The sequence below is a fragment of the Phaethon aethereus genome (assembly GCF_964289735.1).
Source record: "Phaethon aethereus genome assembly, chromosome: 4".
NCBI lineage: Eukaryota > Metazoa > Chordata > Aves > Phaethontiformes > Phaethontidae > Phaethon > Phaethon aethereus.
Genome location: NC_138578.1, coordinates 9,436,880 through 9,452,341, shown reverse-complemented (window position 1 = coordinate 9,452,341; position 15,462 = coordinate 9,436,880). Strand labels below are relative to the sequence as shown.

The 15,462-nt window shown below is 38.9% G+C and overlaps 1 protein-coding gene across 1 annotated transcript in view; it reads right to left on the bottom strand.

Moving 5' to 3' along the window:
• Positions 1-5,816: 5,816 nt before the first annotated feature.
• The window catches only part of LARP1B (La ribonucleoprotein 1B), a gene marked incomplete at both ends in the record, with an annotated part of 30,468 nt that continues 20,822 nt past the window's right edge, over positions 5,817-15,462 (bottom strand). Inside the window, 12 exon segments of the mRNA XM_081999104.1 lie at positions 5,817-6,050; positions 6,864-6,991; positions 7,193-7,302; positions 8,539-8,683; positions 8,996-9,156; positions 9,683-9,789; positions 10,180-10,391; positions 11,216-11,339; positions 12,270-12,632; positions 13,074-13,246; positions 14,117-14,291; positions 14,505-14,649. Of these exon segments, the coding sequence (XP_081855230.1) occupies positions 5,817-6,050; positions 6,864-6,991; positions 7,193-7,302; positions 8,539-8,683; positions 8,996-9,156; positions 9,683-9,789; positions 10,180-10,391; positions 11,216-11,339; positions 12,270-12,632; positions 13,074-13,246; positions 14,117-14,291; positions 14,505-14,649 (2,077 nt within the window).

Genomic DNA, 15,462 nt, shown 5'->3' with positions numbered 1-15,462 from the left:
GAAGTCCATACAGATTACGATGGGGGTAAAATTCATCCTTTTCCCAAAAGGATCAGGTAAAACTGTTTCCTCTGCAACAACTATTATCTGAAGCCAGCCTCTCCTCCCTTTCCCTTCCTCTAAATCAAATCAAATATTAATTGTGCCTTATTTCGCTTACATAGACTTGAATCGTTTTAAGGGACAGCCCCAAAATTGTGGTTTCATAGTCTCTACAAGCAGCATCGAGACTGAAGTTGGAATGTTCTGTTGACTGGAAAACCTTGATGTCATTCTGTGTATAGAATGTAAAAGAGGAATACTCAGTGTTACTGCCATATGTTAATACTACATATACTTAAATTAGCATTGTGATGGCCAAATGCATACTCCCATGCTTCTTTTTAAGTAATTACAAACACACACAAAAGTCACCCTTCCTCCTCTTCCAGAAGCTGCCTAACTTTTGGGAGCATAGCCTTCACACCCCCGTAGAGTGAAGGGGCGTGCGCGCGTGTGTATGTGTGCGTGTCTGTCTGAATGCAAGACTTGGGAGGGATTGTTTCTGCAGATATTGTAAATACGAGTATCATTTTAATAAAGCATGTACGATACCAAAAGTGCTGTCCGACTTTATGTAGAAGCTGCGAAGCAGAGCTAGAATATGATGGAATACAAACTAAGGGGAAACAGCGGTGCATGTTTCACATCCAAGACTCCTAATAATGCTGTGCCTTGTCCTCGTGGTGTTCTTTTTCCTTTCAAGGCTCAGCTTTTGAAGAATCTTGGAGACTTACTCAGGTAAGCTGTATTTAAGAGAATAAGCCTATACCAATGCATTTACAATGGGAAAAAATGATGTAAATGAAGGAGAAGCATTTTAGGAAATCATGTAATGTGCAGTAAAAGGACTATGTCTCACGGCGCTAAATAGGACAAGAACAGTGGAGATCTAGACATGGGTATCACTCGACATATTACAGAAATTTCACCATCTGTTCCACTAAATTCGTAACAGTGACACTACTGAGTTCATGACTTCCAGCTTTATGGTTTACAGCTGTACCTCTGCAGATTTCACCTGTGGTAAGTCTATAGTAACAGATTTCTACACCTCCAGGGACTGCTTCCTTTTTATTACTATTTGACTGAGAGAGACATACTGATGTAAATGAAACAAATAAACAATCCTCCCTTGAATCACATGTAACTCACCTGTCCTAGAAGGCAGGTTGAATTCTCTTCCTTGCATATCCAAGAACAGCTTTCTCACAGAAGTAGTTACCGAACGGGAGCCACAGCCACATTCCCCCACAGAAGCTAGGTTACACTCGCCGGTTCTTGTACAGGCTGCACGATCCAGTTCAGCGTGTGGCCATTCAGCTACAGACTGTAATGCAGTAAAGCGCTAGTGCTTAGCTCACATCCTTGTAAGCCGAGTGCTGGTACAGCATCCAGGCTTCGGTTTGCACATTACTAGTGTCTGCTACTCGTCTAACGCCGAGCACGCTAGTGTAACTAACCCCAAAAATAGAGGGTTTAGCTGGAACCATGGAAGCTACACCAAGGGAGAAGGAAAAGCTTTCTTGCCTACGACAGGAGCTGGGAGCATTTAAGCACCACTTCTTTATCTGGATGCTTCACTATATTTTTTTTCCTTTTAACTAAATCTCACTAGAAAAGGTTTTACACTACACTTGACTTACAGTATGCCTTTCACTTCTGCGCCAGCTGTTGCACCTCATCGTGGAACCAGGAAGTGTGCAGCTGTGGAGCAGGGAAAGGTGGCTGACCCAACTACCAGCTAGGACAGCCAGACAACTCTTTTTTTCCCCATGCTTCCACATAAATACACATGCTACCTGCTGCAGCTACTGTACAAAGCCACAGCTGGCTGTTGTTAACACTTGCCATGAGTTACTCTGCTCTTCACTCATTAGAGCTGTTAGTTTCACCACGTCTGCTGTAGCATCAGCTCTTTTATCATGCTTGTAGCTGGTTTAGGTAGAAACTTCCTCCTGGACAAAGAAGGGTAGTTTTGCATATGCCATGACTTCCGTGCTGTAGCTTTGGCCATTTACTCCTTTTCCTACTTAACATCAGTAATAATGTAACTCTGGCCTTGAAGGCTTACTGAAATATACAAACCAAATAAATAATTAAGTATGAACATTACTGGCAAATCCTTCCCCTGGCTTCTATTTATGCTTAAAAGGTGAATGTTTACTAACAGGTGTTTACAGGTTGGGTTTTAAGCTTGCTTTTGATAGAACATGTATGCCAGTGGTGGTCCAAATGCAGGTGAAGGATTTTTTTTGCCTGAAAACATAAAAAAACCCACCCAACCAAACTCCAAAGTGTTCCTCACCCTTTTTCTTTGGGGATTGTGTTTGTGTATTTTTTCCTGTACCAGAAGGTGGCAACTTTCATGTGTTTCACAGTTTCTAGTCTGGCACTGCACTCTTCCTGCAAAAAATTCATGAACAAATCACGTTGTCCCCATTCTGGTGCCTAAGTTTACTTCAGGTTGGTTTTTTTTGTGACAATCACATTTTACCCATCTGTCATGTTTTAGAGGTAACTGGGCAAAGCCTATAGCTGTACACACTGTAGGCACCTAGAAATAAAGCCTTCTGAAGAGTGTTACTTAGGTCACACAATAACAATACCTTTGACAAGTTAAAAGCTGCAAGTCCATTACAGGGTTAGGTTTTGGGGTTGGTCTGCTTGCTGCATTTTCATAGTGGGGTGTGTGAAAGTGCACGTTGTAAAGGGAACTGCATTCCTTCCCCACACCAAAAAAAACCCAAACCCCAAACAACAGAGAAGACAGCTTTTAAGATTACGGGTACAGCCTCGCATAGCTGAGGGATTTGTCAGTAAAACATCGGCTAATGTGTCATCTCTTCCTCCACCTGGAACCCAGGGAGTGTCCTTTGTCACCTCGGTACCGCAGCACTGCCTGAAGCAAAGTCCGCAGGGCAGAGGCTGCTATGAATACAAACTGGTTTCTGTTCGTTCTAATGCTTTATTCTCCCACAGGAACCCGAATCCCCGTCAAACTCCAGGAGCATCAGCCATCTCCACCAGGGAGAGCAGCCAACCTGAGCCTGCCCTTCCTGCCCTTTTAGAAAGCCTTTAGAATCCAATATTCTGACCACAACAAAAGAAAAATCTTACTGACTTTAGGCAAGGTAGCATTTTGAAGTATTTGTACAGTCATTTCTCAACAGAAGAAATGAAGACAAACCTAAACAAATTTCAAATTTCCTTAATAAGCACATGGGAGAATTTTTAGACAAGGAAAGGTCTAAGACTTGCTAAGTGTTTAGTAATGGTAGAATACAAGTGGTCTTAAAAAAGACAAATTGAAAGTTGGCTTAAATAGACCTAAAAGGCATCGGAAAGGATGATGGACACGTACATTCATGTTTAAAGACAAATCCATGGCTCTGCAACAGGTATGCCAGTTATTGAAAAGTGATTAACCACCCTGAGCCAGCCAGCCAAGCTGCTTCACCAGCAAAGGCTTTGAGGTTTATTCTAAAATTCAACGGCTTCGTTCTCAGCCCAGTGTGCAAAGAGCAGTAAGGGTAAGTACTGTCTTTACCACATTTCTGCAAGGGGAGAGAGAGAAGATTCAAGCCTGTGGGACATGAAAGGGGACATTCCCAAAAGGTAGCCAGAGCTGTGGACAGATTTGGGTGGGGTTTTTGTCCACCTAAAGGGACACAGTCTAAGCAACTGCTCCTACAGAGGCCAGCAGGACAGACAGCAGGTAAAGTGTTCGCACTCTTTGCTTTCAGCCATTATTTAGTATTCACCTGTCATTTTTCTTTGACAAATACCCAGTCACATGAAAAGCATAAATCAATATTGAACTCAAAGAAGGCTGGCTCACATTCTAAGAACCTCTTCAGCCTTTAACGGGACAGGTTTCCCTGATACCTTAGTGCACCAGAAGCAACAGAAATTCACATGCAAATATACAGCCTTACACTCTTTCAAGTTGTTTTTTCTTCATGCTTTGGAGGGGGGAAAAAAAAAAGTTGATATACAACACTATTAGGGTGGTTGGTTTTTTTTTTGTTTTTATAAAATTTGTCAAGATATCACAAAGTTACACACACTAAAGGCTTAATCTGCACATTTTCCAATGAAAAAGTGAAATATCTTAAATCTATTACTTGTATATACAATTTCAATCCAAATTTACATTCGCATCATTTTCTTGGACAGCAAAAGGCATGGATCAAACACAGGATTGAGATGTGTCACTTCAGCATATTTATAGGATATCACTTAAAATATCAGTATGTGTTCATTTAAATTCATTTAGAACAGGCCACTTACAAAAGGCTCAATTTTGTATTGAAATTGTATTCACTGTTGGGAAGGCCACTGCTAACATATACTCCTTTACAATGCAAATAGTCAAAATTCATTTCATTGAGATTCACAAGATAATGACTGAAAAATTAATGGACTTGTTGCAACCTCCGAGATCTGATACAAGTTGAAAACCCCACACGTGGCTGCGCGGTCAGTTAGGACACCTTCATGGATTAAGGCATTTGTGCTAGACATAACTTTTCCACTTTAAAAGTTAACTGAAGTCTTTTCTGCAATTAACTAACAAAAAGCTGAAATTCTTCTCACCTACCCTTGGAAGAGAGAAGTTACCCACTCAGTTCTTTTTGAGTCTTTAAAAACAAAGTAACGATGATGTTAAGAAACTACAGGATATAAACATCCCCATCTTTCAGCTACAGAAATGGATTTCTATTTGAATAACTTACATTCAGTGAAATTATATTTAGACCTGTATGAAATTATTTAGGCTTAGCTAGCACAACTTAAGCAGAACTTCATTCAGATATTGCAAAATAAAGCAAAAAATAAAATTTACAAGGAATACTTTGTTTCCCTCCAAGCTAACTTTTATTACTGGAAATATGGAGAAAAAAATTTAAAAATGATACCTCGCCTGTTAGAGTACTTCATAATCATAGGAGAATCCAAATGAAGACACCTCTCAAGCCAAGAATAATTTGAATAGTTTGCTGTTTTACCAACCTGCACAAACTGTATGTTAATTTAAGACACCATGAAATCAACAGATCCATTTTCCCCCTGTATTTTTCTGTTGCTTGAGTTATTAAGAACCAGTACTGAAGGAAATATCTGCAAAACTATCCCAGTTATGTCCACTCAAACTCCATACTTAATATAATACACTGTGGAGACCCTGAAAATAATAGAAGCTGTGTCTTAAACTAGAATCCAGAAATGCAGTTTCATATATAGCTGCACACAGTCTCAAGTGTGCTTTTGCACAAAAACGTACTTTTTTAATAACTAGATTCAAGAGCAAACCAATCACATAGATCCTTCCTTTACATTTAAAATTCTACATATAATGTAATCTTTTTGGCTTTGGTAAAATACAAATAATGGGAAAATCTGGGTAAAGAAAGCGCGGTAAATAACATGGGTATATCATACCTGTTTTAAGAAATATGAGCTGAAATGTAAGGCATCCCCAATGTATTTTTTGCATATGCAAGGAATGCAGTTCTTTGTAAACAAAAGCTTGAGGAAAGCAATACTGAAGCCAAAGAATCTTCCCTAGGATCCTTCCGATGATCCCAAAACCAAGAGCAACTCTCCTAGGGTAAGTGTGTATTTTGGAACTAAATCCCGTGAAAAAGAAAATCCAATCCTTTGTCTTCCCATACATTTTTAATCATGTGTTAAGATTGGCTCGCCTTGAAGATCTCCAAATTAAAAAGAGTGACGTAAAAGTTGATTCTCAAGGGCACAAGCTCGTCTTAAGTCTATTTTTCTGGTACATCACTTTCTATAGATTTTGTGGCAGCATTGTTATTGCCTATGGACGCTTGCACAGTATTCCCACTGGTAACGTTTCCCAGTGCCTGGGACTGACAGGCAGCCACGGGTTTAGCGGCAAGAAGCGTTTTAGAAGAATTAGACTGATGTCTCCGATGACCTGAATCCTCACCTGTTGCAGCAACCGGTCTCTTTCTGCCAGATTCTTCACTAATAGGAGGCTGAAAATAAACATTGGCAACCAGTTAAATATTTTTCTGTAAGGCCACGTATTTGCCTTTTCATGTATTTAAAGGATCAAAAAAAGGCAGAGCATTCCATAATTAGGCCCTTAGTTAGGCCTTGTAATCTCACTTATTCCCAACTCACTGATGATATCCTAAAGCTTTCCCGGCCATTTAGCCAGAAGTGCAAGTGTGTGACATATTATGGACTTTAAACAGTCCTACAGCATTATTTAATCGTCACTGCCCAAATGTTTGCCACAACTCCTAGAAAATGGAGGACTATAGAGGATGATGGTAATGTAGTGCACCATAACCCAGTTGCGAAAAGCACAGCAGCACTGTACTCTGGAATCACACAGTTTAAGAATTCGGCATTCTACAGGAAGGATACATTGAATTTGGCATATAAAGTCTCAGCGAGGACAATGCCTGTCACAGTTCATGCATGAATGCCCAACTGGCATTTCTTAATTTGCCAAATTCTTAGACATTACAGAAGTCATCAGTCTTCCCAGATGACAAATAAGATATTTTTTGCTATTTATCTCATTACATAATGAAAATGGATCAACACTTTTTACAGTTTAGCCATCACATCTCAGCATCATGCTTTGGTTCAAAAAAGAATGTCTAGAATAAAACTGCATTTTTTTCATTTGAATTTGGTTTTTTTAATCATGCTTCTTCTAGTCATTGACAGGATTTGTAAAGCTGCCTTTTTGTGAAATGAAGTACTATTCTCAGTTTACCTTGCAGGAAAAATATTTGTACACCAAATATTTATTTAAAATAGGTATTGAAACTTACATCCACTCTGAAGTCCTCCAGTCTCCTAAATTTACTCAGGTATTCTTGCAGTTTGGTGTCAATGGCTGGAGTCTTGTGCTGAGAGTATTTTAGATAAGCCCAAAATTTTTCCAGTCCATACAGCTGACCTAATAATGGAAAAAGATAATTTTACCAATTTACAAAGGTCAGGTTTAATTAAAAACTTAAACATATAGTTACCAGTGAATAATTAAGAGAATTGTAAGATAAAAGGAACATGAACAAAAGCTGCTCTTGGGTTAGTTAACGAGTCTGCAACAAGGAACCGGGGCAACCAGTGCGAGCAGTGACTGGTCTACGATATTTACCAGCTTCATAGTCTTTCATTGTTTCTTCTTGGAAATCCTTGAATATTTCTTGCCTGAATTTCTTTTCTAGGCCATAGCTGTAAAATCTAAACAAGCATTCCAATCCATACCTGTAACAGAACAAAGAGGTACAAAAACCTTATACATATGCTCCTCATTCCTCAGAAGGATGCAAGTCTTCAGTCTCTCCTTGCATTTAAGTAAATGGCATTTTAAGCTTCTCATAAAAAACACTTCCATTTACATCAATTTTTATCAACCTATTGTTCTGAAACACCCTCACAAATAATCAAAACTGACTTGGGAAAATCAGGTTTGTCCCACTGTTTCAACTTAGAAACTACAGACTATACACATGTAACAGAATGAAGACAAATGCTTTCACGTTTTCAGTATGTTTGTACCCACAGTTTCAACATAAAACCAACCACAGTGGGTTGGACCAAAGGCCAGCCTAACCCACCACCCATGCAGAACCCAACGTGTAGGGCAGGACTCTCTGTTCTTTCAGCTCCTGCACACCCCAGTGCCAGGTGACACTCAGTAACACTCTGGCCTTGGCTGCCACACCGTCACCAGAGCTGCCTTGGGCCTCTAGAGAGCTGGGACCTCCTGCTGTTCTGCATTCACCTGCTGCCACCTTAGTCCCCTTGAGAGCCTTCTGAAGTTTCTCCTGGTAAATGTATCCTCGGATAATCACAGAGCATTGAGAAAGCTCAGAGCAGAGACACAAGGTATTATTAAAGCTGCCTTTGCACCCTAGGGACTATCACTCTGCAGTCTCAGACAACATATCTGAACTTCAGGATTTCCATAGCCAGTACTTCCTCACTTGGCATTCAGAACATCGGGCTACCCTGTGTCTCTGGCTAAGAGAAATAGAAGCGAGGGGAACTGGGTGAAAGGAAGGGAATAATATCGAAGAGCTGAAGGGGCAGTAGTAATTCTCTTTGTGGTCATTTTTCTGGTATTTTTGTAAGGCAAGAAGCAGTGTGAACAAGCTGAATGAGGTTAAAAATGTCTTCACCTATGGAAGGAAGAATCTTATCAATGTTAGTAAGTATGGAACTGACTTGTCACGGTCAACAAGTTACAGGATTTTGTAGAATTCAGGACCGATTACAAGTCAGGAAATGCTGCACGTTCAGCTATTTATCTGCAAAGCACAAATATACGCAAACAGATTTTCGGTATTAAAATAACTTACACAGGCTGCTATTTTAGAGATTTACAAAGAGTCAAAGCCAATACTAAAAATGTTCACTTTAGATACATGTAAACTTCACAGTCATTAAAATGAATGGTAAGACCTCAAGAGTTTTCAACTTCCAGGAAAAAGCAAATACCTGTAGTGTTCTTTTGCATCATCTAGAGCAAGTTGTTTGAATTCTTCATACATTTTCTTGTTAAAGTGATCTCTCAGAAAAAAGGACCAGAAACGAAAAAGTGTGTTCATTTCTTGGGACTGGCCAATTCCCAACCGTTTCCTCTCTGGAAGAAGACAGAAGGGGCAAAAAAGAAAGCTATTTTTAATTTTTCAGCAGAATATTTTTCAAGTGCCTTGCTGTTAATAATACACACATAAGATCTTCCAGTAACTTAAGTTTAAATTTGAGGGTAAATTTTTGTCAGGGAATGTAAAGTTAAATGGAAATCAGAGTTTATAAAATAGAAGCATCAAATAAAGTTTGCTTTCCTTTCCCAAGAAAAATTAAGAACGCAGAGCAATGTGGAGAAAACTGGTATCAGATGACACCTGGTAACTTCTACCTAAAATTTTAGGAAGCGCATTTAGCAGCTTACCCGTTAGACACCTTCGATGATATTTGTGGTACACCTGCTGAGTAAAGCCATTTTCCTTTAACAGTTCATGAGAAGGATGCTGAAATTTTGGAAGAGAATTTGGGGTACACCCATAACTTCCTGGTAGTGGAGCTCCTTCTGAAGGTGAAGCGTTGGAGCTGCTGAAGAAAAAAAACCCCATAAACCAAACTTATTTCTGGCCTTTTCCACAGAATCTGTTTTCAACTATTTTGATCTACGCAAGAGCTGTCAGAATAGTACAGTGACCTGACAACCACCATAATGCATGCCTGGGGTCCCAGTCATCTGTTTTCAGGTGCACCTCAAGAAAATTAGATTCTGTGCTAATACGTCAAAAACCAGGAAGTTTTGGATGATGATAATTAAATATTACTGTACTGCCTGATTTTAAATGAACACTCAAAGGCAAAACACACTGAAGTCAACATTACTACTTCAAATAATATTACTGCTACTATATCATACACATCAACAATGTTGTGAACATAGTCAGTCTAGCTCACTTACTTCCAGACAGCCTTGTATTCGATGGTTTTTGCTTTTCTTGATCACTCTTTTCTTGCTTCCACTGTATGTATAAATTGTCTTTTATTGCAGCCTATTTCTCCATTAGCAGTGAGAACTAATGACACTGCAAACAAATTTTCTACAACAAAAAAAATTTACCTCACAGAGGCAGTTCTTGGCCTGTGGTCTCTGGAATCCATCACCCAACCGACGTGGCATTCTAAGGGAGGATTTGTACTATGTCGTGTTTTTCTTTTTCTTGGAGTCTAATAAGAAAGTAAATGAAATATTTATTCCCCTAATTGGATTTCACTCATTCTCCCCTTCTTGGAATGTAAAATTTTTAGAATTTTGCTTTATCTAACATATAAAGTCACAACGCTCCTGTTTCATAACCTAAAGTCTTATGTAACAAATTAAAAATCTTTAGACATTACACTTTTTCAGGAAGGACTTCCAAGAAACGTAACAGAGAAAACTCAGAAACCATTTTGTAGAAACAAAAAAGAATATGGTAAAGATTTTGAAAATAAACAATTCAAATGTAGAAGCATTTCATTTTTTGCCTTTTCGTTCTTGTTAAATCGTATGCACAGACATGAGTTTTATAGGCTTTTTCTGGATTTAGAGAAAAAAAATTACGTCTTTCTGTTTACCTTTACATCAATGGATCGTGCTTCTTTAACAACAGGGTAGAATCTGGGTGTTTTGTTGGGATCCTGTAGCCTTGGGGTGCGAGGCGTTCGTGGCACAAAGCCAGGATGAACAGAAGGGGAATCTGGAACTGCTGTTGGCAGTGATCGAGCTACTGCTGCTGTTGGAGGTACTTCAAAACTTAAGAAATTACAAGCTAGCTCCTCTGCTAAATCTGTAGGCAGGAAGGAAAAAATATTAGTTTTCAAAAGAAACTTGGGATTTCAAAGCATAAGCTCCCCATGTATCTTAAAGGCCTGTTTCACTTCAAGTGAACTACACCATCCCCAAAGGACAATCAAATTAACATAAGCACTTGATGTAGAAGCAGTACAAACTGCTCAAAACTATGAAATCATGTTTCAAGCATGTCTTTGCCAGAAAGTTTAAATGCACTTCTTTCTTGCCTGCTTGTTCTTGTGTATCTACACTAGCAAAGTAATGGAAAATAAACACTGGTGAAAGAGTAACCACATTCTTGCTTTTTGGTGAGGTGGTGGGTTTGGTGAGGTGGTTTTCTTCAACTACTTTGAAGATGCTATTAGCATGTATTCTAGCAAATGTTAATAATGCTGCTATATCAGAAATACCTCAAAAGATAAGATTTGGACATTGTGACTGCTCAGTAAGGTTATGACACAAGTAAAAATTCTTCTAGTCTCACTTTATCCCCATTTCCCAGAAAAACACTGGTTTCTAGAAAAATGTTTCACAACATCACTGGCTATTACTTTACACATTGTGAATGCCACGCTACACAAAAGGCCCCTGGTGTTGGTATATGGCGAAAAGAAAATAGAACTCTGCCTATCGCTGCTCATATATATTCTCAAAAAGTACCAGCTTCTTCTAATTCAATTGAAACCACGCTACTGAAAGAAAAAGCCCCTCAGACGGCTGACTAAATCAAAATTAACATATGACACAGGCAGAAAGAGTTAACACCTACAAAATTGTTCTTTGTTACAGATATTCTAAAACCAAATATGTATTACTTACCTTTCTGTAACCTTAGAGGTCCTGGAGGAGCTTCTTGGGTTGGATCAGCAATTGGTTCTGGTGCAAGATTATCAAATTCTTCCTTACTAATGAGATTTAGCTTCTTAAAGTTCTCAATCTCTTGCTAAATTAGAGAAAGCAAATTATAAACACAAAGCACAATAATGGCTATCATCCTGAGAAACAGGTGAATTTCATTAAAGATAACATAAGCAAGCCAGAACTGACACACAGCTACCTGTACACAGCCAGTACAGATTTCTTTTAAGGAAGATGGAAGGAGCCTCTAGCACACATTGTAAAAGTTGCCACGAGCACTGAACATAACCTAGTGTAGCTAAAAGACAGTTACACCAACAAATGGATGAAGGGAGGCAGGTAAGGCCATCTACATGTGAATTTTCACAGGCAATTAAGAAACAGAAATATGACTGAGATCCTGCCCCTTGCAAAGCCCAAAACCATCCTTCTTCTGCAGTAAGTGTGCCAAGGAAGGTCCTAGCAATTCAGAGGAGCAGAAAAGACTATGTTCCCTTCCTCAGGCTACATTCTAAAGAAAAGTCAGTATTTGTAAATAAAGTGTTCAGCTTTTTCTTTTTGTGATTGGTAGCTTAAACTGCAAAAGGACAGCATTTTCCAAGATGCGTGGTAGCACCTCAAATCACTCATGCCCCTACTCAATTGAAGGTGGGGTGGGACATGTGTGCGTGTGCATGCTGTGTGTGAAAAAAATCTTGTTAAAGTCATTGTCAAGAACATAACAAAAAAGGAAACATTTTCTCTTGCTGTGTGCTATTTCTCTCTGCCCTCTTCCAGTTTGCTGGTTTTCTTGGTCCATTTGCTTTGTACTAAAACTTCCATATTCTGAATTCTACCTTTATTTCTTGCACTTCTTCTCAACGTTCATTTTTATCTTTGTCAGCTCTTTTTTATACCCACATGCTCCATTCGTCCTTTAAGCTATTTCCCCCCCCCCTTTTCAGCAGATGGCTGAAATTAATTTTGGAACTGTTTGGACGGTCATGGTTTTCAGGTCAAAAATGAAGAGAGTTACCTTCATCATAGTGTCATTTTCACTCTGCTCCATCCACAAATCCTGTTCATAATAGTATAAGCCATCATTAATAACTTTAGCAAGTTCTGATGTAATTTTTGCACGGCACACACGGTTGCCGGTACGATCTCCACCAGGATGTTTTCTCATATATGGTGGTGTCTGTGTTACAATCAAAAGCTTGTTTATGTCCTGATCATCAATTTCATAGTTGGAATCGCTGTCTGACGAATCAGTAAATTTATTCTTCCGACCTTGAATTTGTTCCATCTCTTCATCGAACAAAAAATCAAGTTCTTCTTGTTCTTGTTCCTCTGGAGGTGGCTGTTGATCTGATGTTTGATCAGGTATAGGAACACTTTCCTAAGTTAGAAAAGGTGATGCATTTTATATTTGAATTGGGTAGTGACTATCCAAATGGGAGACAACTAGAGCACGACAGAACATTTTCAATAAACAGATGTACAGGAATCAGAAACAATACAGCAACTTTCAGATGTTTACCAAGTAAATTACTGTTCTAAATAATTCTGCCATAAGCTTTTAGAACAATTCTCAACGTGCATTACATTTTTCAATAATCAACAAGTAAAAATGTCCCTCAGCAGACAAAAACATCCCAATATTTCCTTTTCATTTTAGTGAGCTTTGGATCAGGGTTTTCAATGCACTTAGTTATTCTAGGTGTGGTAGAGCAAGAAGTACGCATGCTAACTGTATTGCATTATCAAGCATCACATATGTTAAAACAGGCAGGTTTTGCATTTGTTTATTTAAACATAACTTAGAGGGTTTTGATTTTACCTTTAGTCTGACCATGGATGCATGATGCCTCTTCTTCACTTCTATCCAAGGTTCAGAGTCCAAATCGGGCAAACTTGTAGACAACCCTTTAGACATCGTCTGAAAACTGCTCGTTTCAGTGTTTTCCTTTGGACTCAGCGGGCTTCCCATTCTTGGAGAACTCGGTGCAGACTCTAGCATTGGAAGACAGAAGTTCAGTTCCCGTTGGGTATTGTTTTGGGGTTTTTTGTTGTGTGGTTTGGTGCTGGGGGGGTTTTGTGGGTTTTGGGGGGGGCTTTGGGGGGGCTTTTTCTTTGTTTTGGGTTTTTTTTTTTTAATTGTTTCACTAGTCTTTCACTATCATTTTTCTAAACCGATGGTTAAATGTAACACTGATCAGCAGAATTTCTTTTCATTTTTAGGAGATCGCTCTTCACAGTTGACTCAACATTGTAGAGAAAGATCAACTTATTTAGGCAGAAAGTATCTAACAGTGAGAAAAATTATTTGTTATTCAGAAAACAAGAGCAGCATCATTAGGGACATGTTTTCTCCACACCATCCTCTAGCGCTATGGACGAGTGCCTAACTAAGTCATTATTCTTCCCATTTACTTGCAGCCAACATTTTAGTAAAATATTTCCTAGCCAAGGGTTGTCAGCAAACAAAGCCATCTCCCTATTAATAATGTGAATGAGATCCCCATCCAAAACCAGGATGCACCAAATTAAAAACTTAACTTTCAGCTGCTACCAAAATGAAGCAGATTTTATGACTAACTTAACATTATTAGTAGTAGTAGAAGTAGTAAGAGTAAAGGACTGTATTCCATTGTACTATACGCTGGAGAATGGTTGCGGCCATTAAGACATAAGAGACATTTTTATCTACTTCACATCAGCCATGCCAGCCATGTGACTTGGCACTGCAAGGCTGACAGGCATATCAGCTGAATAATGGTTACCAAATGTACAACTTTTATTATGAAATCAGTATCAAGAGGTAAACTTCCTAAGCTAGACAGACAGTCCTGAACTTATGTTTCTATGAAATAAATCCTTTACCAGTATGTGAGCCAAAAATTTGGCCTGGTATGAATTCTGGACAATTGATGAGCTGAGAAAAGTCAGTCGGTGGCAGACTGCATGGAGGAGGACCTGGAATTGGCCACTTTTCTGGATCAACCCTTTTTCTTATCCTCTGATCCACAGTTTCAACTTCTGTACTGTCTTTCAGGGCCTGTGTGACAAGCACATAATAACTTTAAAAGCTTTACATATCCAGCACCATCCAAAAGAGAAAAAAACCCACAAACATTGCCATTTATAGCCTCTTTATAAAATCCTTGTTATTGTAAACAGAAATTTTTCTTAACTTCATAGCACTGACTTTCAACAGCAGTACAAAATTAACGAAGCAGCTTTCTACATATGTACTTCTGAATTATTTTACCTCCAAAATGAGTGCAGCATTTGTAGTCAGAGCTTGCATCCGACGGAAGCTAGCAATCAATGAAACAGGCAGAAATCCTTGTTGGTCCATCTTTCTCCTCAGAAAGAAGTCTCTTTCCAAGTTTTCTGTGCTGAAATAATACTCACTGCAGAAACAAACATACAAATATGAGCTTACTACAGGTTAAAGAAAATCCTAAAATAGCAACTTAAAAGATTCCTTGTTAAAATCTTCCATTAAAAACAGAGCATACTTTGTCATCAACAACATCGTTCTTTCAACAGGTGTATCATTATAAGCAAGACTTACAGAACAGCATGCACGCTCAACATGTTAAGACAGACATACGATCCAGTACAGTGCTAGGGGTATAAATCAAAGCCTTGTTACAGTTGCATAGATGAACCGCATCAGGAAAAACTATGCTCAATTTTTCTTTCACCCATCCCCTCCCTTATTACTTACATGAACAGGAGGAAACAACATTCTCTTAGCCTCCATATAGATGAAGGACAACTACTGCTTACAGTCAGGGCATAAGTTATTTCCCACACAGCAGTATCAGTGCACCTTCATCCTGAACTGTATCTTTTCTTTTCCCAGCTTCCAGTACATTAGAAGGTTTAAGTATCCTATCTGAGTGTTGAGGCACATACATGTACTCTGAATCATTACTTCAAGCATGCTTGTGGGAAGATGAGAAAACAAAGAGTAACGTCGTATTTGTCACGAAACTGTACCAAAAGGCACAACAGTTCATGGAGAAAGGTAAAGTCTAAAAGAAGAGATGATGTTTAGTGGATGGAGAGAAAAGGGACGAGGACCATTTCAGGAATCTGACAATACCACAGAACAAGAGAGACGAGGGACAAAGAAATAGCAGAAAGACGAATCTTCTCAAACAATGAAGCTGCTCTATGAAATGATCAGGGTGTCAAGATATGTTTTATACTTAGTG